At 40.4% G+C, this 27,188-nt stretch overlaps 1 protein-coding gene across 9 annotated transcripts in view; it reads left to right on the top strand.

Annotated features, from left to right (window-relative positions):
• Positions 1-27,188, top strand: part of HTR4 (5-hydroxytryptamine receptor 4) — a 168,824-nt gene that overhangs the window by 121,674 nt on the left and 19,962 nt on the right. For 3 of the 9 annotated variants that reach the window (XM_083482506.1, XM_083482505.1, XM_083482507.1), the window contains one exon: positions 10,252-10,327. The exons of the other annotated variants lie outside the window; for them this stretch is intronic. In XM_083482506.1, the coding sequence (XP_083338632.1) occupies positions 10,252-10,312 (61 nt within the window). In that variant the 3' untranslated portion in view covers positions 10,313-10,327. The remainder of the gene's footprint in view (positions 1-10,251; positions 10,328-27,188) is intronic. 9 annotated transcript variants of the gene reach the window in all.

Raw genomic sequence — 27,188 nt, 5'->3', positions numbered from 1 at the left:
TACAATACTTCACTATTGCTTTGCCTTTGACAGATTAACAGCTAGAATACAGAGACGCCTTAAGAGCGTTGTCAACACTCCTACAAAGAGTGTTTGTGCATTTCCAAAAGCTGTAAAGCTTAAAGTCCAGGCAGCTCTAAAGGTATAAACATCTAATATGTCACCCCTCTCTTGCTGAAATATATGTGAACTGCTTGCTGTAGAGGTAATTTTATCATCATTGCTCCTACCCACCATCCTGAGGTTTCTCAAGCAGCAGGTGTCCTTGTCAGGGAAGTGAACCCTGAGTGGTCCCCCCCCCAACCACTAGGAGGGGGGAAATGTAAATAGAGGCAGATGAGAAAGCACACAGCAGGACATAAAAGGCTAGTGGAGAACCTGTCTGACTGCCTTAGCAATGATCTCTGTCTCTTTCCCTTTTGTGTTTGCTGTTGTTTTTAATATCTGGCCCTCTTTCTTAGTATTTTCAGAAATGCTCTCACTGTCAAGCATTGTGTTAGTCTTCCAAACCCTTCTGCTTTACATTTAAAGATCAGGCATCTTGGATATCTAATCCAGCATGAATGTTACAGATACAACAGTCAAGCATGCTATTGTGGCTGCTGGATCGATAGGAGACATGAAGCCTGAATTCTCATTATATAAGCACCATCAAGCTGCATTGCATTGATGACAGATCATTAACCCAAATGGTATGTGCTGCTGTTTTAAGTCCTGCCATTACAGGGCGAAGGCCAGTAGCGTCTGCAGGAATCAGTGTCTAGGTGCAGAATCAAAGCAGGAAAAATTGACTGAGTTGTTTAATTGCACTAAAGCTGAATACCTTCAATGTCCAAAATACATCCAGTTTCTCTTTAATTATTTGTTGAGTATAAAAGACTGTTGCAATTACTGAGGCAAAAAATAATCACAAGAGTACAAGTACTTTGACTCTGTCTGGAAGTTCAGCGAATTTAATTGTGGTATCCCCTGCCCCATTATCCATGGCTGTGGCATCTTGCTGTCCTTGTGATAATTGTGTTAAAGTTGTTTTTAGAAATGGTTTAACAATGAAGTATTATGTGTAGGGTTTATCACCTTGAGATTTGTTTTAATCTTAACGCCTTTGATCCTTCCAGTATTTGGAATGTCTATTAACATATTAATGATCCTTACTAAATCTTCTTATATGAAGCTACTGTGGTAATTGCATTTGCTGAGCAGGTGTGATATACTCACCAACCTCTCTGTTAGCTTTTTCCATGTAACTTTTGAGTATGTGGGGAATGTTTTGGAATGATTTCCTTAGAGGCGCAATCATGAAATTGCTCTTGCGTACAGGGCTGACTCCAGGTTTGACGATGCCCTTTATGGGCCCATCCAATTGCAAAATGAATTTGGGAAAAAATCAAATGTTTTGAAATGCACTGGAGCAGCACTGTGTTGGGCCCTCTGAGATATTGCAGGGATTTTGACATGGTAGCTCTTAACTGACCGGACAGGAATAGGTTCTGGGGAGCCTTGTGGCAGGTGCTGATGCCGACCCTGCTTCCATGTGAATATTGCAGGAAGAACAAGTGACCAGCAGGAAGTAGGACCTGACAATATCTTAAGATTTCCACATAGGCCAGTGGCCAACCAGATGTATTCTAGCTGTGTATTAGTACTTGTTGTAGCTGCAATCATAATATGCTCTGGCATGATGAATGAATCCACACTTCTTAACAAAGCTTCTTTCTGTTGCATTTAGCAGTCTACATTCTTTTTTCGTGCCTGGAGTAATATCCTCAATGTGTACCATTTACAAAATAGACCCATCTGTATCTGACAGTTCCTATGCATTTGGATGCTCTGACAGTGTGGATAATCAGGCTCCTGTGAGCATCCCAACCTATGGCTGCAGGACACTAACGTTCAGTGTTGCACAGTATTCTGAAGAGGGCTGCAGTTACCCAGCTTTGAAAGTTTCAGTAGCAAGAGTAATAAATCCTGCAAAGGAAAGAACCTCTTGTAGTTGTACTGAATAAAATCAAGATGTTTATCTACTACAATGGGAGAATGTAGAAGGATGGGTAGCAAATGGGAGTTAGAGCTTCAAAATACCAACAGTAAGTAAAATGTATTCTAATAGGAGCCTACACTGGAAGAGAGAGATAACATTGAATGCTGAAACCTTTTGTTATAAGATTTGAGATAAAGCCATCCTTGTGTGTGGTGTTGACTCTGGCGATGAATATATTTACATCCAGGACACCTTGAGCCTGGAATCCACTGGCATGCTGATGCATTCAACTTTATTTTAAATTGTTATTGCCACGCTGGGATATAAGCAGCATGAAAGAGCTGTCGGTGTCTGAGCCAATTATAGCCTGGAAACCTAAGAAAGAGAATGCTGGAATGGTCTGTAGGGCAAACCATAACAAACCAGAAGCCAAGGCTTAGCACAGATCTGTAACATAATTATTCACACACACAACTTCCCGCAAAGAATCCTGGAACTTAGTTTGCTAAGAGTGCTGGGTATTACAGCTCTGTTATGAGGAAACTACTGCTGCCATGATTCTTTGGGAGAAGTCACGTAACTTTAAATGTGTGCTATGGATCTTGCCCTTGGTAGATTTAGCAAGCAGTAGTTCAGGTATGAGCTGAACTTAAGAGTCAAGTCAGTATCAGAGACTGTGAGCCAATCTGCATTTTAGGAACTGCCTTTGGCATGACAATTTCTCCCAGGTCTATTGCGGGCTCTTTTATATAGAGCTGACCAAACTGGTGGCAGAGTTTGCTTGGAAACAGAAAAGATGCATATCTTTAGAATAAGGCTGTTCTTGTGGCTCTCCAGCTGGAGGCTGAAGTGCTGAAATTCAGATGCCAACAATTCAAGACCCTCATCCCACTATAGCTTGACAATTTAATGTTTGGTGCTTAATATTTTGTTTTCATATTTGTCATGGGTTGCTTATTAGTAATATATTGAGAGAAGAACAAAAGTGTGCAACTCAATTAATAACCTGCCTCTACAATTTTGACAGACACCACTGTTGTTTTAGTTGGGAAAATAGCAAGTATGAATTGGATTGCCAAGGCACAGCTGCAAGCTCTGCCCTGAACCACTACCACCATGCATGGAGAGATCCTAGTCATATTTCCCCTGTGCCACCCTACCTTCTTCTTCTTTGGCGATCACTAGTAGCCGAGTAAGATTGTCTTCCATAGGCACGGTTTTAACAATGAGTCCATAAGTGACTGTGGAGGCCAATTCTGGACCCACACGTCCTTCCACAGTGGGGACATTGGTTTCCGGGTGGGAGTTGATCATGGTGTGGATATGCCAAGCGTGCCTTCCTCTTAGCACATTTCTCCCTTGCGTCCTGAGTTCGAGTGTCTTCACAGCCCATGACACCTTTGGTAAAGGCTGTTCTCCAATTGGAGCACTTCGCAGGCCAGTGTTTCCCAGTTGCCACCCTACCTACAGTAACAGGACTCTGGGTATGCCACAGCGAGGGCTAGTGTGAGTAAAGGTGGATCTATGTCTTCCTTCTCTCACAATGTATCACAGCCATGGCATATCTCTTTAGGCCTTCCAAAACAGAGTCATTGTTTTGAAGGATAATGAAAAACAATGACCTTGCTGCTTAAGGTTGCACCGGATGTCCACAATTTGGTTTCAGTGTAATTGTCAGTCCTGTGACATTGTATTTCTGACTTGAGTATGCATGCTAAGTAACTTAAATTAAATATTGTTTCAGCAAATTAAATATCTGCGCTGTTTCATATGCATGACTGTTTCCTATTTCAATATGCTTTGCCCAACCAGCTTGCATAATGAATTAATTTTTGCATTGTGCAGTTTGGGAGCATTGGCATATAATAGGAATATAATGTCCTTATGGGTCGCTGAAGCCCATTGGCAACAATTTCCCAGGTGTTCCATTAATGCTTCCCTCACAGATGAGATGCAGGCAGCTATGCTTGCTCCCAGTGGCTTGCCTGCATCCATATTTGGCAGTTACTAGTCATCTCTATTTTGCTTTCCCAGTTCACAAAATCCTTCAGGGTGGGTTGTGATTCTTCTGTCATCTTCTTTTTCCTTTCCTAAGGAAGCCCTGCTGCCTCAGGCCAAAGGCCTATCTAGTCCATCATCATCTCACTGTGGCCAACCGGATAACTCTGGAAATCCCACAAGCAGGTCATAGGAGCAAAAGCCCTCTCTCACTGGTGTACCTGGCTCTGATTCTGGATGTATAATGTAGCTATCATGACTGATAGCTTTTTATAGTCTTAGTGTTCATGAATTTTCTTTAAGAACATAACAGAATGTTCTCCATCCAATCACTGAAGTGTAAGTATAGCTATGATGGTATGAGATGAAGCATGAAGCACTTCCGTCAGCAGAAACACTGCCTCCTTATCAGGCATCACATTTGCATTCTCCTGGACTGGCAATAATGGTAATAACCCTTATTCAATGTCTGCTACCTTGAATCGAATTTTTTAATTAGCAAGAAGTCTTTGCTGATAAATTAAAACTTTATCTGTGTTTTCAGGATTTCTAATCTGATTGCATCTGAATGCTTTTTAGCCACCAGCATAGCCACTGCTTGGTATAAAATCTATCCTTGCTTTCCCCCACATGGTCTTTCATTTGAGTAACAGTTATATTTGTTTTTCATTATTCATGGCATTCACATCTTAGTATCTCAGAGGTCTTAGCACAAAATTGTACAATGTTAGTTTAGTACCATGAGAATCTGGAGAATGAGAATGAAAGACAGATTGATCACTGTTAGGCGAAGAGCTTCATACAGTGTTTCAGCCAAAGTGGGGACCTTGATCTTAGCTGCTCAGAGCTTCTTTCTACTGCTTGTCCAATTTGGTTGGCTTCGGACATTAAAGGGATAACCTTTCTGTCTATCATGCAAGATCAATATTTGTTCATGTTGAATGTTAGAAACCTGTTCAGACTTTCCCTCTGTTCCTACTGTTCTCCTGTGTAATGAAGAGATGCACCAACCAACCTCACCTTATGTTCAAGCCGCTTAATTAGATAAAGGAAAGTATTATTTGTGTAGTAGTTACATCAGATGTCATGGCACCTGGAAAATCCGTTGGGGTTGGAAATATTGAACCATTATCATAGCATGATAGGTAATGTTTGACTTTTCAAATACCCTTGGATTTTCCATTGCAGTCACTCTTGAATGAGGACGTCAGGTCAAGTATATGATAGCTGCTCTTCCCAGCATTATCAGGTGCCACCGTGATTAAACTTGAGAACCTTGTGAGTTGGATTGGAGTTCTGGGTGCAACCCAGGGCCTGATGGTCAGAGGAGGAGCTAAAGGTAATTCCAACTGAGATATGCATGCCACAGCCCTTAACACTCCTGGTCTAGGAAGTCATACAACATTAGAGGGCCAACCCAGGGTCGCTGACTGATTCACAGCTCCCAAATCTGCTGCCTTTCTTAAATCTGGCCATTCTGTCACGAATGGATGCCACCAAGTTTCCTCTGCACCAGCAGCCTGTCTGATTTCTACCTGTCAGTTGATCAAGAAACTGTCTCCTCTCTGGCCTGAACCCCCCTGATAAGACCCTCCTCCCCACAAAAAGTGATATCCAAAAGGCCATGGAATAATGGCATGGATTTCTATGCAGAGGAAGATTTGCATAGTGCTAACCTGGGCATTTCATAGTAGCTGTCAGTGGTGATGCTATTTTTTAAAATGTCATCATTCAATTGTATGAGTATCTCAGCTTGTAGTAGATGGTTAAGGCATAAACTCTACACAAATCCAGAGTGGAGTCAAGAAGACGGTTGGACTGCATCTTGTCCTGCATCTTCCAGCAAGTCCTGCAGCTAAGCTGGTGCCAAATGTCATTTGCTCCTGAAACTGATTCTCTGTGTCTGCTTTCCTTTGGACCACAGTAGCAAGTGAAGCCGAGACAGCGGGGGACAGGTATTATTATCTAGGCAGCCAAGGACCTCCATATGCACTGCCCAGGCGTGCGCCCCTGGGAGGTCACTTTGGTGCTGCTAGCACAGCAAAAATGACGTGGGAGGCCTCAGTTATGAGTTTCTGCTCTCCGCAGCCACAGCAAGCACTGTGATTCTCCAGCAGCTTGACTTCAGCCCTGGAGGTGCACACCATTGTCTCTCGAGACAGGTGACAACAACAAAAAATAGATGGCAGCAGAAGACAAAAGAGGCATACAGTTTTTATTAGTCCTAGTGCCCCAGGCAACCAGCTATATTGTGAATGCAGTTTAGTTATTTATTGAGGAACACGCAATTGCAATCTGTATCCAGCAACCTCAGGATATAAAAGCCAAGCTTGGGCAATGGGAAGCAATTACTCAATCCAGAACGGGAAGGTATATTCTCCAGCCCAGATTCTTTCAGGTCAGCAGTTCGCCTTGAGAAGTGCAGCAAGCCAAAGGTTGATCAAGTGAAGAGTTTCCTTATTTACTATTTATATCGAGTCTGATTAGTACAGTGTATTCATTTTGCCTACCAATCTCAGACAGGAGCAGTCCATGGTAGCTCTTGACATTCTTGGTGCAAGCCTTGAAGTCTCCATCACAGAATAGAAACTGTGGGCAGGGAGGGAGGGAGAAAGAATAGAATGAGAGAGATAGTTTTAGTGTTGCTGTATGATTTAGTGCAGGCGGGGTGTCAGAGAGAACAACACTTTGAGAACTTTTGTTTTCTCGCTGGAATTGTTAACATCAATAAGGAACAGTAATCAGAAAGCAACAAAGACTTTGTGTTCAGTAAGGCTTTGCTACGAGATAATTTTCTGATGAGGGAACACAAAGTGACTCATTAGTTATTCCACAGCTGCAGAAAAAATTGGAGCAAAGTGGTGTTAAATGTTTCCTTTTCAGGATCCCAAAGGTCAGAAATGGCGTCCTAGTTGCAGAGCTGTGGCTGGCCTGTAGAACAAATTCTGTCACTGCCCAGTGCATGTTGTTGGGGGGAGCATCTTGGTGGTACGTCTTCCTGACCTGATTTAATGTGGTAGTTTATCCTGTTAAACAAATTGGGAGCTGAAGGGATTGGTGATGTCTGGAAAGTCAGTTCAAGAAGATTCAGACTGATTCTCTGTTTTCTTCCTTAATGACCTTTGTCTCTCTGAATGTTTAAAGGTTTTTCCCCCCCAGAAAGAAACTTACTATTCAGTACTATGGAGCACTATCACTATGCAGCATCTCATAGGACTAGGTTACCAGAAGAAACTCTTTTCAGGAACTTGCTTTTCCTGTCCTACAGAACACAAACTGTTTTGCTTCATTCAAAGTCTATTTTTAAATATCTGGTGGACTATGCCTGTATTCAGTCTACGACCTTTTCTACTTCTGAGCCTTTTCTGACGTAGCAGAGCTCTTGACAATGTACATGCCCCCCCCCATCAAAAAGCTGGCAAATGCTTTCAGCAATTGCTTTCAGCAGCTGCTTTTACAATGAGATGGTTGCGTAATTTCACATAAAGGGCTCATCCATTTTCATTCTCATCTCTCAAGCTGTTACGAAAGCTGCTTACAAACAGAGTGTTACCAAGTGTCTTTTGGTTCCTTCCCCAGAGTTTTTTTCTGAAAAGAAATTTGGGCAGATTATTGATGAAGTGCTATTTTTAATATATGTATTTGTGGTCTGTTTTTAAATAAATATAACAGCAATATAAAATAACAACAAGAAAAATACCAACCCACTCCCAAATAGCAACCCCCACTAATATTAGTTACTTCATTAAATTCTGAACATGGATTTTATAATTTTCCCAATCTATGGGGTTTGCCTTGCACTTTATTGCACCACTACGTGATGAAAAGGCTCAATTTTCCAGCAAAGTGATTGCAAAACTTTCTACCCTCTTTTGCTAATATCATTTTTAAATGACCATCTTCCCCAACCACGATATATTTAGTTGTGCCCAATGATTTAAGTTCATTTCTAACTTTATGTAATCATTTCCTGTGGTTATATTTTGATAAGCTACTCAGATTTTGCATTATCCATATGCCCAGATATTTGACTGCAGAACATTTCTGGGGGGAATTATATTTCTTTCTTCTTCTATGTATGTCTCTTGGGTGAAACAGGCAACTTATTGAATTGCATACCTCTGTTGATAATTTTAGGCAGCTTCATAGTCTTGGGTTGGCATAGTTAAAGCAGTTAGTTTCTGTAGAGTGAACCGTGCAGGTGTAAAATCTGTCCATCTTTATTCCAATAGGTCAGTTTGGATCTGCCATTAGACAAAATGTGAGTTGCCTAAAACACTCCTCCAAGTACATGAAAACAGAGGTTCATCTTTTGCAGTGTTGTGAAACCTCTGTCCTATGCAACACTTTATTACAACTAAATACCACTACATTTAAGTGACTTCTTATATAGGGGAGTGTCTCCCAGAGAAGGAATTAAAAGAGAAAACAGAAGTGAAAAGGGGACATCCTGGTAGTTCTTGCTACATCTTTCCCTCATTTAAAAGGCTCAACTTCTACAGAAGCAATTATGGGATTTATCTTGTATTTTTTAAACAAGAAATCAGCCCACACATTGTGTGAGCAATATACCCATATCTGCTTTGTAGCTCCTCACATATCTCCCTTGCCTTAAATATCTTTTATGGGCTTCTGTTACAGACAGGACTCTGTACAAGATGAGTAAGTTTCTGGCCTCATCTTCTGTTTCTCTTTTATCCTCCTACATTATAATACAGTTGCCTCTAACTTCAAATGAGGGACGGAGTCTAATCTATATGCCATCAGACTCCATAATCGTGGGAGATAGAATGCCATTTATGGGGGCATTTCTCTTCTCTGTGCTGCATATTAGGCAGTTTATTGTAACTTGCCATCATGTGGTGTCTATTGCCAAAATGAGTTCAATGCTTTTCTTGTCTGCTGCAGTTTTGCATACCCCAGAATAATGTGTATCTCTGCCCTGTTGCTTCAGAAATCACCCACTGGCATTCCTTAATCTGAACACATTATCAAAAATATCACAGATTAGTATTTATATTTAGAGCTTATTTGTTTGACACTGGGGTTTGCTGAAGCAGCTCAGTTGGTCAGTTTTCCTCACCTCCGCATGCTGACCTCATAAAATTTAAAACCAAAAATAATATTAAAACAGCTTAAAAATGAAACACCATTAGCAGCAGAAATGCCAGACGTGATGAGAATTCAAAAGAATTTCCTTTTGGCTTCACCAGTGTATTTTTGACTGAGTCCTTATCATGTCTTAAATTGGAAGTGATTTTTTATTTCATATTTATTTACTTAGAGCTAGCATAACTTGATCAAGTGAAAGGAAAGGACTGGGTGGGGATATGAAGGGCACACACCATGTCCCTCTCCTATTCTTTGTAATGAGCTAGAATGGAATGCATGTGCCATCACTAAAATAAGGAAAATAAGGGGGGAGGAAGCAAACAGCTTTGGTTCACCCCAATGAAAGTGTCTGTACATGTGAACACTTTCCCTGTACAAAAAAGAATTGAGGCTGTAGCTCAGTGGTGGAGCACATGTTTGTATGCAAAAGGTTCCAGGTTCAATCGCTGGAATCTTGAAGTAAGGATGGAAAAGACTTTCTTCTGAAACCCTGAAGGAGGTACAGCAATTTATGTAGATGAATGTGTGGCCTTCAAAATCTTCTTGGATTCCAGTTTCCATCAGCCCCAGCCAGCATGGTCAGGGATGCAGGCGGTTAGAGGCCAGCATCTGGAGAACTACACTACTGGTGTAGACCATACTGAGCTAGATCGACTAAACACCATGAATCCTATTTGAAAAATATCCATCAGTTATCTTAAAGGTGGGTTCCAGGTATCCAGAAACAACTGCGTGGTGTGGATTTCATTCATTGTTGTACTTAGGTAATGTGAACAATTACACTGGAGCATTATTATATCTCTTAAATAACCTTACCATATCACCCAAAAGCAAATCCAGTTTAGGGATCAGATATGGAGGTTGGTGGTGATGGTCAGACATGAGCTCCTACAGAAGACAAAATATACAAGCATTATTTGAATGACATAAGGTGTTAACAGTAATGAACCAGATGGCACATTGTATTAAATAACGTTATTAATGTTTCTGTTCTAAGGTAGATGCATTGGCACGGTGCTGGCAGTACTCAGATCTTTCACATTGCTTAGGCATGTTTAATTAGGAATTTAATTGATGGGTAATGGTGATAATTTGTGTTTTTCTTCCCTTTCTTCCCTTGTCCCACTGTGTCTGTCCTTCCCTCCCTCCTGCACTAAAAGTGGCTGTTCCACTATCTCCAAGTTCCTCCTGCTGTTCTGCAATAGACCAGTTCCTGTCTAACCCTGAACATATTCTGTAAGTCTTTTATTTTATTACATGTTTCTGTGTTCATGTGTGTCCGTGTGTGTATGTGTGTATTTATTCATTTTAATGGACGTCCTAGAACTTCCTCTTGTTCAATGGCTTGTTCAGTAGTTACAGGACTGAGAAGCCCTAAACAAGGGGCACTACAGTGACCACTCCAAGCCCCCCTGTTGGTCCCCAGCAATTTTATTAGGGGGGCAATGGATTGGGAGATGGGGCTTCAGTGGCAGGCATGGGCCTGGGTCCTGAGGCATTCTGGAGAAATGCTAGAATGGGGAAATAAAGGTGGTGATGGCTGCCTCACCTGGCACTTTTCTTCAGAATGCTGGTCCCTAAACAGAGCAGGTGTTAAGAAAGTTAATAGAAAGGGAGGCTCAGTGCAAGGAATTTGCAGTTGATTATGAAGTGTGCCATTTTCTTGTAGCCCAAAGGACAGGTGGCACATTTTATACTGAGTGTTCTGAGCTGGCTATTATTGTTGCCAAGTACAGTGATAGGGATCAAATATTGTTGCGCACGGTGATCTACAGATGTGCAAAAGAAGATTTTGAAAGAATTTTATCACAAAGCAGAACAAATGGTTAGGACACCACAGAATGTCGTCCTTCCCTTAATATCTTGCTTGTCAACCCATGTCTTAGGGAATGGACCTGGTAGTTAAGACTCATAAGATATTATTTAAATGTTGCTGCCAGAAGTAGTGCCTGCCTTATATTTAGGAAAAAATACAGTACTGTATTCTTTATTCTGAAATCTGAAATGCAGAGTGTGGAATACATGTCGTCCCCCCAAAAATGCTTGCCTGCTTATATTATGAACACCCCCTTTTTTGTTAAGAATCCTAAACCTCAGTATTTCAAGAAGGGAATTACTGAAAAAAATATTTTGGAAGGAAGTAAATCATGGGAATACTCTGATATTATCCTCAGTTTTGCATATTTCTCCTAGACAAGGCTTCAAGGAGTTCCCTGAACCCATTTGCACTTACCTCCTGATGAGTTCCCACCTACTTTCTTAGTCTTGACTTTACAAACAAGGACTGAAGCATAACAAAAGGCTACAAGAAGGTCCAGGAATTCTGAGCTCAAGATAATGCAAGTGAGCACAGAACCTAAGTCTGATAAAATGACTAAGGGTCATGTACATGGGCAAAAATATTTATTGGCAAATATCAACCTAGCTCCTTGTAGAAGAAAGCTATTTTTATTTGATCCCGATGTTTAAGAAAATATTAACAGCCCATGCTGTGTGACAAAGAGCACTTAAATAAAAAGTTTACTGAAAAAAGATGAACTCATTAAGGAGGAAGATGGAAAGCACCTAACAGACATTCTCAATACAGGATTTCCTATTATGGGGTCAGCTTTGTCCACATAATACCTTGGGTGTTTTTAAAGCAACATTTTCTCAGGCTGGAGGAAACTGTCCAAAATGACTCAAGAGGGAAAGATATCTCTAAGCAAGCAGGGAAATGCACTATTATTTCTTTTCATCCCAAGCTGCCACTATACTGTATCTGCATGTCTTGTTTTGTAGTTTAAATGTTACTGTTTTCAGAGGCTTTGAAGATAAGCTACAAAAATTTATGCTACCTTACACCCATTGAGCAGTGCATGTTAAAATAAATTAGGGGGAAATGCAAAATTCATGCATTTTTGTGTGAAAGTTCCATGCAGAGCTAAGTGGGCAGTTAACAAGTGTCTTCTTTATGGTTTCTTCCTAAAATCATAAACAATAGTTTTTGAAGCTATCTGATGATGGCTTGAACTCATGATTTGAACGCCAGTTAAAAGCAGCAAAATCCCAGAGGTACCCAACGTGATCTCTGACCACTGGCCATCCTGGCTAGGGCTGTTGGGGGTGGAGAAGGGCATGGCATTGGCTGCCTATGATGTGAATATTTCTTTAGCAGGTAGCCACCAATGAGTTATTATGCTACAAAGCTGTAATATAAGGTGTGTGCAATTCCATTTTAGGTATGCCAACAACAAGGAATTTAAGCCCAGGGCTTTGCATTGACATAGCATTAACAGATGGTGAACAGCAGTCAAAAGATGTTCCGTTTATAACAACTAAAACTATCTCCAATTTCAGAAGGCATTTCTTTCTTTCAGTTGAAACTCTGTGACCTTGTAGCTGCCATAACCCTGCCAGACGTGTTGTGCTCATCTACTTGTTATTTTCCTGTTGAAACATCTTAGTGGGATGCTAAGAGTTCAACCAAGAACATAGTCTGCAATTTGCCAATGACAAGGACAGACCATATTTGTCAAGTCTTCAGTCGCAGCTTTGATTAGACTCCAACGTAAAAATACGTTCATGTTGCTAAGGCAATATTAGAAATGAGTGATTCATCTTAGAAGGGAATTAACTGTACTGAGGTACCAATTGTGATGAAATGATTAACTCTGACAGGCTGGAAAGCGGGAAGTTGTGGTCTGCAAAATGTTAGGTTATTTTGCAGGTACAGGTTGCAAAAATGACTATGAGGACTAGTTTGACTGTGATTCTGCTGAGCAATTCATTAAAGTTCATCAAGCCCACTCACTGCAGATAAGATAAATCAAATTCTGCAGGGAACTAATGTTATTTATTTATAAACAAAACACATCATTTAGTTTGATCTTCTTGGATATTTATTATTATTATTTTGCATATGTTCAAAAGGCAAATTTCCATCAAACTGGTCTGAAGGGAAAATGAAATATGAGGGGACTTGAGGTTCATTTTATAAGGCCATATGAAAATAACATTGCAGCATGTACTTTAGTGCAAACAGGTGGCAGGGTGTGCACAGGAAACAATATTTAATGTTATCTCAGTAACTTTCCTAGGTTATTGGGAGAGCTTCCAAGATAAGGATCATGTGGCTCTACCCCAGAATTTCCTGTAGCAAATGAATTCACTATTCCGCTATTTCCAGAGCAATCCAAGATCCCCTTATGCCACACTTTGGGTGGGGGTGGGGTCAGGGTGCTGGATTGAGTGGTGTCCCTTCCTCTGCAAGCATCACTCTGGTACTGATCACCATCTTCCACCTCCAAAAGGGGCAGGCAGGAGACATGCTGCCGGGCTCTTCACTAGCAGAGGGAGAGGAGGGGGCGGTGCTGAGCTGGTCTGGGATCCATTGAAATCTGAGTCGGTCTCACTTGGAGCTGGCAACCCTCTCCAATCCCCACCCTGAGCAGCTGGACCGTGGGTTTTTATTTATTTATTGCATTTATGTCCCACCTTTTCCCTCATCCCAGTTATGTGCCATTAGGGCAGTCTCACATTGGCTCCTCAGTGGTATTTGGGAGCATTTACTGTACTTATTTTTAATTATCTCCCTTGGCTCAAATCAAGCCCAGATCCAAGGGGGGAAATTGTCACTGATGAATGGCCTGAAACAAGCTGAAATTCTGCACATTTATTTCAGTAATGGTTGTGGGCATCTATAATGTGTCAAAAGAAGAGCATTTTTCTGTTCTTTCCTCTTTCGTGCATTTTCTGGTGTGTCCATTAAGGCCAAGGCTGTGTATATTCCATGAATCATTCTGCTTTAGCATTGAAAAGTGCAAAATTGGGTAAGTGAGCACAGAACTCAGCATCCTGAGGCCACAGCTTTAAAGGGGGGGGGGGCATAAGAGGTAACTTACTGTGCAATATGGCTGGACTGCTGAAAGTGTCTGATTTAAATCTCAGAAGAATCAGGGAGGGAGACTTAATAGAATTTCCATTCCTAAGAGCCAGGCTTTGGTGTGCCATGCATTGCTCTCTGTTCTTTTTCATGGAACAAATAAAATGTTCTAAATAAAATGCATGCAAAGTATGTATCAGTTTTGCAGCATATATATGCTATGCAGAATCCAACTTTGCTTACTTCAGGATTTAAATTGCATTTTTTCAGCTTGAAGCAAAGTTTTCTTGTTGCGAGCCTCTTCTTATATACGGATGCATTTCATCTGGAATTCACATAGCCAAGGAAAGAAGCCCTTGTTCTGGGAGATTTGGTGGTACACCAGTACAAAGAATAACTAGGATGTTGTTACCAGCAGTGACATTGGTTCTACATGGCAATACTTGTGGATTCAAGGCCCAACAATGCCTCCCTGCCTGTTAACTAGCAGCCACATGGCAAAGCATACAATGTAAAACAAAGAATGAAAGCAAATGATTATTTCTTTGTTTGCTTTACTACCATCCTTCACCCTAAAGTGCCAGGCTGGGGTACAACAATTAAAACAAAATGATAAAAAATGTTACAATCTCAAAGACAAAATGGGTGCTAAAAATATACATCTCAGGTGTCAAAAGCCAGAGCAAAGAGGGGCATCTTAAGGAGATACTGAAGTGGAGAAGCACAGGAATGCTTTTGTGAATCATTGTCCAATGTGTATGCTGGCCAAACATTGTCATGAAAATTGAGTGTTTTACACTGCACTGCAGCAAAGAAGCTACACCTGCAAACAGAACATCATACAAGCAAATATTCTTTTCCTCTTCTGTTGTGATGCATCTGAAAAGAGAAGAAGAACTTGTTCTACCTCTGAGAAGCTTCTTACTGGCTAAATGGTGGCAAAAGGTGGCGTGTGAGAAATTATTGACTACTGGGATACTCCCATGTGGCCAACAAAATAGAATTTTCTCCAGCCGCTAATAATGCAGATTTGGAAAATGAACTTTCTCACAGAGTTGGAAGCTAGAAGGTTTTCTGACCAATCCATATTGTGCTTCTTTTGTTTTCAGTCCAGTTCCTGGGGTGATAGCTACAAACTTAGCATGCTAGATCGGCAGACCAAACGACTGTCCACCTGTTGAACTCTGCCTTCCTGGTGAATCATGGTGCAGATGGCAGCGCCATTTTCAGAGCTATAAACAGTATAATTGTCATAGCTCTTTGAATGGTACTGCCATATGTACCAGAAAAGCAGCATTTAGATGTGTAAGGGCTTTGGGTCAACTGAACTGCCTTCGTAAATTGCTGTATATGGAATTCTAAAGTGAGCTTGAATGCTATGTTAAGCTTGAGAGGATATGCTCCAAGAATGTTGTCACCTGCAATAAATCCAAGTATATGTCAACAAATTGATCATGCAGACAAGACATTGAGCAGCAGCTCAATGACAAAATGACTAAAATCAAAACAAATAACCGGCAGGTTGTTTGCTTGAATGAATGGTGTATTTCTACAGTGATGTATGTTTAGCATGCACTTGTGCAGGTGTTTAATGGATCTCTTTCCAATAAAGCTACAGAGCAAATCTGCTTTTCGGTATGACTTTAAATATTTCCTTCAAGATCTGCATGCACTGGTGGACAGAAGAGTACCCATAATTTGTGCTGTAAATGCAGAAAAATAAAATGACGAAAGACTGTAGTAATGGAAGAGGGAATGATACAGAGAACATGGTGGAGCAAAGACCACTTTCCCCTAAGACTCCTTTAACTTGGTGTGGAGGGCCTGTTGCTTAGTTATAATGTGCCTGTTTTACATGAAGATGGTTCCAGGTTCAATTCCTGGCATCTCCAGTTTTATAACAATCTGGTTTTAATGGTAGATGCAAAAGACCTGTGCTTTTGACTCTTAAGATCCATTGTTTGTAATAGGCAAATTGAGTTGGAATAAGTTTTCTTCCTTTGCTCCAACCTGTGACTCCTTGCATTCTGTGCTGTTGATTGTGACTGGCATAGTGGGCTGTTTGACCTATCATATTGTACATCCCAGAGTATGTAGAGCAAACTTTTCTCTGCTCCTCTCCAAGTCATCAGGCATAATTCATTTTTGAGTTCTCTGTCCATCTACCATGTTGCCCTCTTTATTCACTTGTATACACATTACATTTCCTGATCAAATGAAATAAAAAGATGTTTAAGTCACATACATATAAAACAGACATTTTCTTTATTTCTTTGTATACAGTGGTACGTCTGGTTACGTACTTAATTCATTCCGGAGGTCCGTTCTTAACCTGAAACTGTTCTTAACCTGAAGCACCACTTTAGCTAATGGGGCCTCTCGCTGCAGCTGCATGATTTCTGTTCTCATCCTGAAGCAAAGTTCTTAACCTGAGGTACTATTTCTGGGTTAGCGGAGTCTGTAACCTGAAGCGTATGTAACCTGAAGCATATGTAACCTGAGGTACCACTGTATAAGAGCTCTACATCTCCAAGGGATAAAATGCAGTAGGTGATTTCAAACCTCCTTTAGTTCTTTATGGCAATTTTGACTCGCCCTTTTCAGTTGAGAGCCAATTCTGTTTTCATGTTTGGCCAGTATGTTGGGCCTTTTCCTACTACTTGTTTTCTTATTTTTTCCATTCTTTTAGTGTGTGATCAAAAATCTTTAGCCCTCTCAAAAATACAAGGATACAGCAGTCTGTGCCAAAGCAGCTATTGTAGTGCTGACCCTGTTTACTTCAATAGTTACCTGAGCATTGCCTCAAGGCATTAATCAAGTGGTACAGTTTCCGGTTTAATGTCATCCTGCAGCATCTGTAACAGCTGCAGGCAGATATATGTCACTTTGCTCTTCTTGCATTTGTTCTGTAATTGACAGTCTGCTCCTGCCAGGCCTAATTATGATCAAGCCTGTTTTACTGTGAGTTCTCTACAAGAAAAGGCTTCACCTAGACTAATTTTAACTATTAAGATGGATACATTGGTGAGGATGTTGTACCTAAAATGTAGCAATTATCATCTAATGCTGCGGTAGTCTGTAAATGAATTCCAGACAAAGGTTTAGTTTTGTTGGTAGTGTGCACTTAACATTCACCAAACTGTCAGAGATAGCAGTGAGGTGGTCTAATGTCAATGAAGTTACACAATATTTTCACCAGTACAAATTGATCTAGAATGTGTTTCCTCTGACACAGATAGAAGCTCTTGCACAGAATGTGTGTTTTATCTTACCCCTGCAATGAGGGATTATTTATTATTAGATTATTAGCTTGACTCGCCATGTTTGTTCTGTATACACACATCTCAAATTTGTGCTCTTTGAGAATAGCCTCAGTAGTAGATAGGTAGCCGTGTTGGTCTGCCATAGTCAAAATAAAAAAATTCCTTCCAGTAGCACCTTAAAGACCAACTAAGTTAGTTCTTGGTATGAGCTTTCGTGTGCATGCACACTTCTTCAGATACCTGTTTGGGTAAATCTGGCTTATGTGCATTGGGTTTTGTTTCTGTTTTACTCTCAAGTCATTAGCTTCAATAAAATCAGTGAACATGGTCATTTTTACAGAATAAGAAGAGTAATGAATTGGTCATTCTTGTAGCATTCAATGGTGATGATTTAATAAATGTGTGAGGATGAAGTCCTTACAACATGGGTGCAATTTGTATGTATGTCTTATGTTAGGGGGTGGAATCCACTGAGATGAAAGTTCCATCAGCACAAGGATTTCTGCTTGCACAATGGAATATTCTCCCCCCCCCCCCTTGTGGACCCCTAGATCTGCCCTAGGTTTTCCCTCAACCACCTGCAGCAGGTTTGAGAGTGGATGGTATGGAGGGCATGGGAGGGAAGTCTTGTTGTACAAACAGAATTTCTTGCGCTGATGGGAATCATTAGAAAATACCTCCCCGGACCTGCATGCCATTGGCTGTGTTCACGCAGCACTTCATTCCATTTCTCTGATGTTTCCCTAACTGTGATTTCAACATTATATTTACAGTTTCACATACAGTGGTGCCTTCGGTTAAGAACTTAATTTATTCCAGAGATCCGTTCTTAACCTGAGGTACCACTTTAGATAATGCCCCCCCCGCTGCACCGCATGATTTCTGTTCTCATCCTGAAGCAAAGTTCTTAACCCGAGGTACTATTTCTGAGTCAGCGGAGTCTGTAACCTCAAGCGTCTGTAACCAGAAGCGTCTGTAACCCGAGGTACCACTGTAATGCAAAAGCCACTTTAAGAAAACCGATGGAATGTGGTGCATTTTAAGTGTTCATTTCCATGTTATTTGATTCCGGGGGGGGGGGGGGAATGCTGCCACCTTAACTCAGAAAAGCAAGTGGGGGTTTTCTGTTGTTTTTATACAGGAATCAAAGGGGAAACAGAAGCAGCCTGGATAGCTCAGTTAGTTATAGTGTGGTGCTGATGATGCCAAAGTTTCAGGTTTTATCCCCATATGAGACAGCTGCATATTCCTACATTGCAAGGGATGGGACTAGATAATCTAACCTGAGGGTCTCTTCCAACTCTACAGTTCTATGATTCTATGTGTGGAAAGGATAGGAGAGTGATGATGTTGTCCGGTGTTGATTGTTGTGTCACAGCATTCCCACTGTTGTGAATGAAATTTAGTGTGACATGTCAGTATACTGGTCAAAAATCCACAATTCCATAACACAAGCACTGTAATGTGAAGGGAACACTGGAAAATGAGGCAGAAGTGCCAGTGTTATAGTGAGAAAACTAAAGCCATATTCCCCACATCTTAATGCATCCGTATCTGTAGAAATATTTTTTGTATGAAGAACAATTAATTATTATTAATTACTTGAGACTAGCAGGAGGGCAGAGGTTCCTATCATGTCCTTCTGTATACCCTGCAGGCCAATTAACCCCTTTAGCTACTGGAGTAAAATACTGTGAAAAGTGATGATCCTAAGGATAGCACAATGTGTTACTACAATTAAATGAAGAAAATGACTGAGATCAAGAGATTGCCTGAAGCACTTAATTGGAACTAATTAGGCGAAGTGATTTACAACAGAGGATGGAAGTGAGCAGTGCAGATGGCTCTCATTGGCTCAAAGATACAGCTGTGACAAACTGATTCATAAAGATGCATATCTGGAACAGTCTGTTCAGTAACACACACATTCTCTCCCTCAAGTTCTCTGAATAAATTTTCATGAAAATATCCAAATTAGAGGCTGTTAACTTTCTCAGCATGAAAGTTGCCAATGTAATGATGGATTGGGCGGGGGAGGGGCTGGTCTGAAATTAAGAGGAATTCACAGTTGTACTTCAATACCAAGTTGGTTAAAAACACAATAAAATATGGAGTGAGGGAAGCATAAGGTATATTTATATAAGGCAGGGGAAAGTGTAGCCTTCTTGGCGATTACCATTGGCCATGCTGGTTGGAACTGATGGCAGTAGGAGTCCTACACCTGCAGAGCCACAGGTTTCCCAGCCCAGGTTTCCTGAACTTGGTGCCTTCCAGATGTTTTGGACTACAAGTCCCATCAGCCCCAACCAGCATGGTCAGGGATGATGGGAGCTGTAGTACAGCAACCACTGGAAAATATATCTCATGGCCATAATTTTCCTTTTAACTGCTAAAGGCCATGCAAAATGAATTTTGCGACCTCTTTCACATTCCTTTGTGGTACTTAGTTCTGAGCTCACTCGGGAGCCGTCCCCAAATGTTTGAGAATTATTTTGCTCATCACAAAGAGAGAGTATGGAGCAGGCCTTGATCTGATGACAATAGTCAGTGTACGCTACGGTAGTATTGTAAGGAGCTAGCATATAGTTAATGAAGCTTTATATCACTTGTGAAGCCATTGGCATGTTATGTTGTGGCAGACCATATTATATCTGGGCTCAAAGGAAGTTCGCTGATTGGAGGAACTTTCAGAGTTGCACAGGGCGCTACTGAAATTTGAGATCCCAAGGTCCACCACTCGTCAGGTCTCCCTAATTGTTATCTTACATGCAGTTCTAGAGAGAAATACAACATGACTCAAGTATCCCAGAGCAGACATCAAAGGAGAGAGAGAGAAAGAGAGAGAAAACCCCACTTCATTTCTGCATTAGAATTCTAGAGGCTTCAGAGACATAGCTTTGTTATATATATATTTTATCTCTCTAGAGGGTCTTCTGCAGTTCAGTTAAAGTACTCGTTAGTTGCTGTCTGATGCACTTTTGCCTGCATGGAAGCTAATTTTGTCTAGGAAATTGTTCTCATGTACATGCCAGCTCTTTGCTGCTGTGTTTAATCATCAACTACACCTAGAAAGCTTTGGTGACAGTAAATGTTCTGTGAAGTACCTAAGGGGTATTTATTCTAAAAGCATTGACTACTGAACCTTGGAAAACTTCTACCTCATACAAAAAAAGATGCAGTGAACTGAAGGCAGCCTGGTGTGCAGCAATGTCACACCATCAGAGATGCTGTCACACTGTCAGAGAGCACACCTGTTAAATGCAGTGTGCACGGTGCACAACATATCACCATACAAGCCCCTCTGAGCATGCTGTTTTGCCAGGCAAATACTCTGCCTGCTTTTGAATAAATTGTATTGTACTGATGTTTACTATAGGTTTCATGTAAAGAACATCATGGGAATTTAGCAACACTTTGGTTCATTCTGTCTTTCTGCTCTTTTCACATTTAATGCACAAGCGCAGTTTCCTTTCAAAGGCAGGAAGTATTGGATGTAGCTTGCCCTTCTGCTATGAGAAGATGGCATTTAGACAAGGTCATGCTGATATTGACCTTGGAGATATTCTACATCCCCAGGGGATGTCCTATACACAAGAACAAAATGGGCCAGATTCAACTAACTTGTCCCACTAGCAGAAGCCCATGTAAGGACTTGCACTGGGGCTTTCCGCCTCCCCAAAATCCACTCTGAAGTGTCAGGAGAACCCCCAGAACTGCACATGAGAAGAGCAGAGGGGAGATTGTACCAGCAAGCAAGCAGAAATGTTTTTGCCGGTGGAATGTTTGCAACATCACAACATTCAGTTCTTCCCAGTATTTCAATGTATTCTGGAGTACAGGTGAGTAGAAGGTAAACTGGGTTCTGCTGGCAGGTTGCTGTATGATTTGTAAAAGAGCGACTGTGCTCTCTCAGCCACTGTTTTGCACTTGGCTCTTCCCACTTCCCTGGCCCCGAGATACATATACAGTCGTACCTTGGAAGTTGAATGGAATCCGTTCTGGAAATCCATTCGACTTCCAAAATGTTAGCCAAAGTTAGATACCTAATGTGGATTAATATATGTGCAATGATTGTACTGAGAGTGAATATCTAGGCAAGGTAATTGAAACACTGCTCCTGACCACTGGGATTCCTGCTCTTTCTTTTCCAGTCATGTTTTTGTCGCATTTTCCCTCCAAGGAACTTAAAATGGGCTACCTGTATTGATCCTGTTCTGTCTTAGTGATGACCCTGTTTGGTAGTTTAGCCTAAGAGATGTACTGCTTGCTGGCATGTAGTGCTAAGGACTTAGTCCTTATGAGCAAACATTCAGTCTCCTGAAAAGATCACAGGCACTTTGCTCCTCCCCTGCTGTTTTGCTGCTGAGCTAGACTAAGCCATGGTTTGGCTTAGCATGTCATCCAACTCTGTTTTAAAAGAAAATAAGTTAAACTGAGGCAGCTGACTTACTCATTATTATTTTCTTTATATAAATATTATGATTATTCATAAGCACAACAGTAAAAAAAAAATAGAGGAGGGCCTGCCATCGGGGAGCTTATAGCCTAAAATAAAAGGAGGATGAAAAATATTGCATTAATACAGATATGGTCAGACGGACTTTAAGAGTCACAGTTACACAGTAGCTTCTGCCATATTTCCAGCTGATCCACAGGTTACTACTTCATGGTTTCTTATTGAAATTAAATGAGAATTTGCTTAAAACTGCAGCAATTAATCATGGTAAGGTCTTGCATAATGTTTTTAAATACTTTTAAATTTTGAGAAGTTTCTCTCTTCTTTTTTTGTCTGGCTGGGTTGATACTTTGAGTATGCACATCTGATGGCTTAAATAAATGATCAAACATAACAAAAGCCTTTGATTTTGGTGTTTGAACTGCCCCTTGATAGTAAAAAATATTCAGGAGTATATGATTAAATTGGCTCAAGCCATTGGAAACTCTTGCTTAACATTATGGCAGACTGTTCTATTGATGGCTATGAAGATTTTATGATTACATACAGTTATTATCTCACAAAGCTAAGTGCTATTGCATGGAAAAGACCCTCCAGAGATATCTACAGAACAAGGGATTAATGTGCAATTCTAAACCATTTGAAGATGGAACAGTAAGGCAGCCACAGAGATAATAAAGTTTAAATTGCTCATGTAAATCTTTGAATGTTGGAATTTAATCACATCAAAGATCAAATGAATCGGCTAATAGCTCCCCTGATAGGAACGGAAGACCCAAATGATTTACTGTTTTTCAAGATGGCTGATCACAATAATAATTCATTGCTTCTTTTTTTCTTAGCTATGAACAAAAGATGACTTTGCATTTGAAACAATAGTTTATTACAGGCATAGGCAAACTCCGGCCCTCCAGATGTTTGGAACTACAATTCCCATCATCCCTGACCACTGGTCCTGTTAGCTAGGGATGATGGGACTTGTAGTCCCAAACATCTGGAGGGCCAGAGTTTGCCTATGCCTGGTTTATTAGGTAGGCAGCATTAAGAAATAAACAGGTCCACTGTGGGGCATTTGTCAAATGTCACAAGAGTTTAACACCCAACTGTGTGATGCTAGTAGTGCCTGAGAACAAAATGAACTCTGCTGTTCTGAGGGCACCTAAATGTGGGGAAGCAGAGCTACACATATAAATAAATAAGTGTGCATCACCTGTCCTTTCCTTTAGACTTTTCTTTACCCATGAAAATCAAATTCAAGTAATAGCTGCAGTATCTCACAGTGCTTTGTTAATGGCTTTTTCTTTCTATTATGCAACAAAATGGTGAGATCTCTATGTCACACATGGATTCCTAGCACAGTTCTCATTTAGGAGATTCTTTATTCCTTCCATTTCCAAACTGAGCTTTTCAACTTCCAATTGAGGGACTTGCAATCTGAGTTTGATTCTCATGCCTGGTGGAAAATACTTTATGACTAAAGGAAAAGGTGAAAAATATCAAAATTAGGATTGCTGCCATGATGGGAAGAAACCCAAATATTAGTTTAAAGGTCACATTTATTCCAGCACATGCTGAGTCCTGACATATTCCAATAAATCTTATGTTGAGACTTTGAAAAGATCAGCAAAGATTAGTTTTAGTGAAGTATTTAGATGAATGTACAATGAAGTGAAGCAACAAGGGGGTGTCAGGGATGGAATTATTCATTATCTGGGAGGATGGAAAATTCATCACACGAAGAAACTGGCATGTCCAAAAAGGCTTCAGCATAGGCCATGTTCCCATTTATTTCTTATTTTCAAAAGGTTATAAACACAACATGAGATTTAGACTGAGCATCCCATTCTCCACATCCCCACCCTGAAAAATATGTTTTGCTGTGCGGAAGAAATGTGTGTTATAATCACACTTCAAGTGGCACAAATTGTACCGCCTACATGATCTTTCTCTGCATATTTATTTATTTATTCCATTACATTATATTATATTATATTATATTATATTTGCTAGTCACTTGTCTCTCCCAAAGCAACTTACATCAAAAGCAATTAAAAACAACCAAGTAAGAAACCCAAAAACACAGCTATACAAGTAAAAGACAGGACTAATATAAACATGGCCCAGAAAAAGAGGACTCATTGCTGCCCTTCAAATTAAGAGAAAAGTCTTTGCTTCCATAGGTGGGTGGCTCTATCTAGTTTTCTCAACAAGCACTATGGACGTGGTCCTTTAAATTACTTAGAATTCCAGTCTCTCAAACAAAAGAGCCCCACAGCAAATTAAGGTGCCTGGCTAAAGTGACATGTCTTCTACAGGCACTTTCTGAAACGTTTCAAGCCATTCCCTTTGTGAATGCTCCTAAAAGCAGCTGGAATGTGTTTGCCCCACAATGGCTTACAGTGCTGTAAAAATGAAACCAATTGAATCTAAGATTCTGTATTTCACCTTCAAAGTTCTCACATTTGGGGCAGAGGAGAAGATTTGAAAACCTGTCTATGATCCTTGAAGAGGCAGAAAGTAGAAAGGAATCTCTGAAATGGTAAACTTATGAGTGCAAGGTGTTTTTAATATTATTAAAGGAAACTGTTGAGGCTGGATTCAGTTAACTAGTTCCACTAGCAGATGTGCATGTAAGGAATTCCAGTAGCGCAGTGGGGCTTTCCCCCCCTCCATCCTCCCCCCATGCATGCCTGCCCCCCTCAAATTGGCTTGGGGGATCAGGAGAACCTCCATAACACCTTGTGGAGGGAGGAGAGATAATTCAGCCAGGCATGCAAAAATGCTTGCACTCACCGAACAATCACCTTAGCATTACATTGGATTTGTTCCTCTGTGATTTCAGGAAATGGAGTTTCCTGTTTATTACCTGAGAGCTTCTCTCAAAAATTAAAACTAGCAGCTATTTTGACACAATGTTATACTTGTATGTTTTTTTACACATACATCTTTGAAAACTTGAAATGGTTGTATGGTTCATTTTAAATTTCCTGGTTTTTAAATGGAAGTCTGTGTTATCAACTCCTAAAATTACACATTAGAGTTTATGGGGGCTATTATGGGGGCTACATTAGCTGTGACTTACGATTTCATCAGACCCGGCTGTTCTTATCTTCCCAAGTGAAGTTCTTATTACTAAAAAGAAAAAAGAAGAAAATCAAGGCTACAGGAATCCATGCCCTGGGAGCATCTCACTAGACTACTGCAATGTATTTGGTGTGGAATGGACTTTGAAAATTATCCAGAAACTACAACTGGTGCAAAATGCAACTGGCTGAAGCATCACAGACCATAGTTTGCCAGATCTTCAAGAACCCGTGCTGGATGCCAATTTGTTTTTGGGCACAATTCAGAATGTTGCTTGAGACTAGAGTGCCTGAATAATAGCTGTCTCCCATTTGAAATATACTGATGGTTAAAACCACAGTAGTGCCTGCCCTGTTGAATGCCCTCCCACCAGATGTCAAAGAAATAAACAACTATCTGACTTTTAGAAGACATCTGAAGGCAGCCCTGTTTAGGGAGGCTTTTAATATTTGACGAATTATTGTGTTTTAATATTTTGCTGGAAGCCGCCCAGAGTGGCTGAGGAAACACAGACAGATGGGTTGGGTAGAAATAATAATAATAATAATTAGTTATTATCTTCAGAGCCATGCTCAAAATGCCGTCACTATGTGAAATAAAGCAAGTGGCAGTGTGGATCAAGGTGCCTCATCCCCTTAAAAAAAACTCCTCCCTCTGCTCATTTGCTAGATCCTATCCCTCCTATCTTATAGAAAGCTTAAAGTTACTAATTGCTTAACATTACTTGATCATAAACTGAGTTGCGTGACTTAAAGAAATTGTCTAAGCTATTGTGTAGCAGTTTTCCATCAAACAAACTTTTTGTTTCATAGGTTGTTGTAATTGCAGCTCAGCAAATTGCAGAATGGTCCATAATGGAAGTCCCATCTTATATCAGGTCCAAGTCTGTATTGGGATTCCTTATTCTCAGGAAACCCTTCAGATGCTACCAGATTTGCAAAGTATATGATTCATTTGGTAGCTATCCAAGCATAGCTTGGAATAAATGTTTAATACATCTTCTGCGTGAAAGGATGCTATACAAACCTATCCTCTAGTACTTTTTCAAAAATTCACCTAGCATTATATCAGTCTCAAAGACAGGCACTTTTGGAATGTGTGAGCATCTTGATTGTGAATGCAACCATGGCAACTGGGTTTTAAAAAGATTAGCTGGATATCTGGCTGCTCCTTATTGTGTTTATTGGAAGGGAGACTTATTTTAGTTTAAAATGCTTATATGTATTAACACTATAACCCTTAGGTTAAAGTCTAAGTTGCTCAAAGCCATTGCCCAAAAGCTTAGTAAATAATAATAATAATAATAATACCACTGGCTGTCTTGGAATGGGTCACTGAGTTTTTATTTGCACCACTGGGCTAATAATCATAATTTGTATTGATGTAATAAACACAGTCTCATCTGCTTCAATTACAGGAGGTTGTTTAAAGTAGCATTTCTTAATTAAAGGGTTCAGCTCACCTTCAGCTTCTGTTTGTTTTGACAACCGTTGTATTGAACAACTCGATGCACCCATGAGCTTGATGAACACTGTAGCTTAGATCTAGGTTTGCTATGTTATTACCATCTGCTTGTTGGACTCTGAGGGCACTTAAGGGTCAGACACCTTAATTTCTGGCTATGTGCTGATTTGGATGTCTACCAGGAAACTGTGTGTTGAAAATAACAACAGCCCTCCAAATATTTCAATAGGTGCATGGAAAAGAATAATAATTTGCCATCACACTTGCTCGCAACCCTATGCTAACTCGGCTACTCTCACCCAAGCAACATACATCAATATTGGCATGAACCATGTCAGAGATGTTGCAAGTTAGACCCATAAGAAAATGTTGACATGCGGCCTGCTTCTGGTTAGGTTTTCAGCTGCTCCTAACCGCCATGGTCAGACACAGGATATTGCCATCGAGCCTTGCTTGCTTATATAATTGCCCAGTTTTTAAGGCAGAGTGCTGTAGCAGTGATCTGGTATAGCAAAAACCCTTGTTCTTTGTGATTACCGATAGCAGAAAGGTCCAGGAAACACTTTACAAAACAAGTTTTAATTTTCAAGAAATGGAAAGCTCAGTTATGTCAGTTTTATAATACTTCTTATTGTTGAGGTTGTTTATTTACCCTGGTTGCATTCTTTGATAACATGTAGTATTTACAGAATTAAACCAGTTTGCTTTAGCTTAACTAAACATATTGTGAGATTATTCCACATTACAAATGTGGGTAGCGGTAAATTCCTCCTCCAGGGAAAGGGTGTAATTTCTAAGGCAGTAGAAGGCTGCACAAAACCTATTATTACTCTCCTAATTAGGCTTGTTATGAATCTGTATTTTATTTCACTTCTGGCAGCGAGGCCTGTGACAATGGTTGGCGGTGTGATATTACGGAATGACTGTGAACAATCAGTATGTGATGAACAAAGTTGTCAACAACAA

This window comes from Podarcis liolepis (assembly GCF_965112155.1).
Source record: "Podarcis liolepis genome assembly, chromosome: 2".
NCBI lineage: Eukaryota > Metazoa > Chordata > Lepidosauria > Squamata > Lacertidae > Podarcis > Podarcis liolepis.
This window is presented reverse-complemented; position numbering and strand designations above follow the sequence as displayed.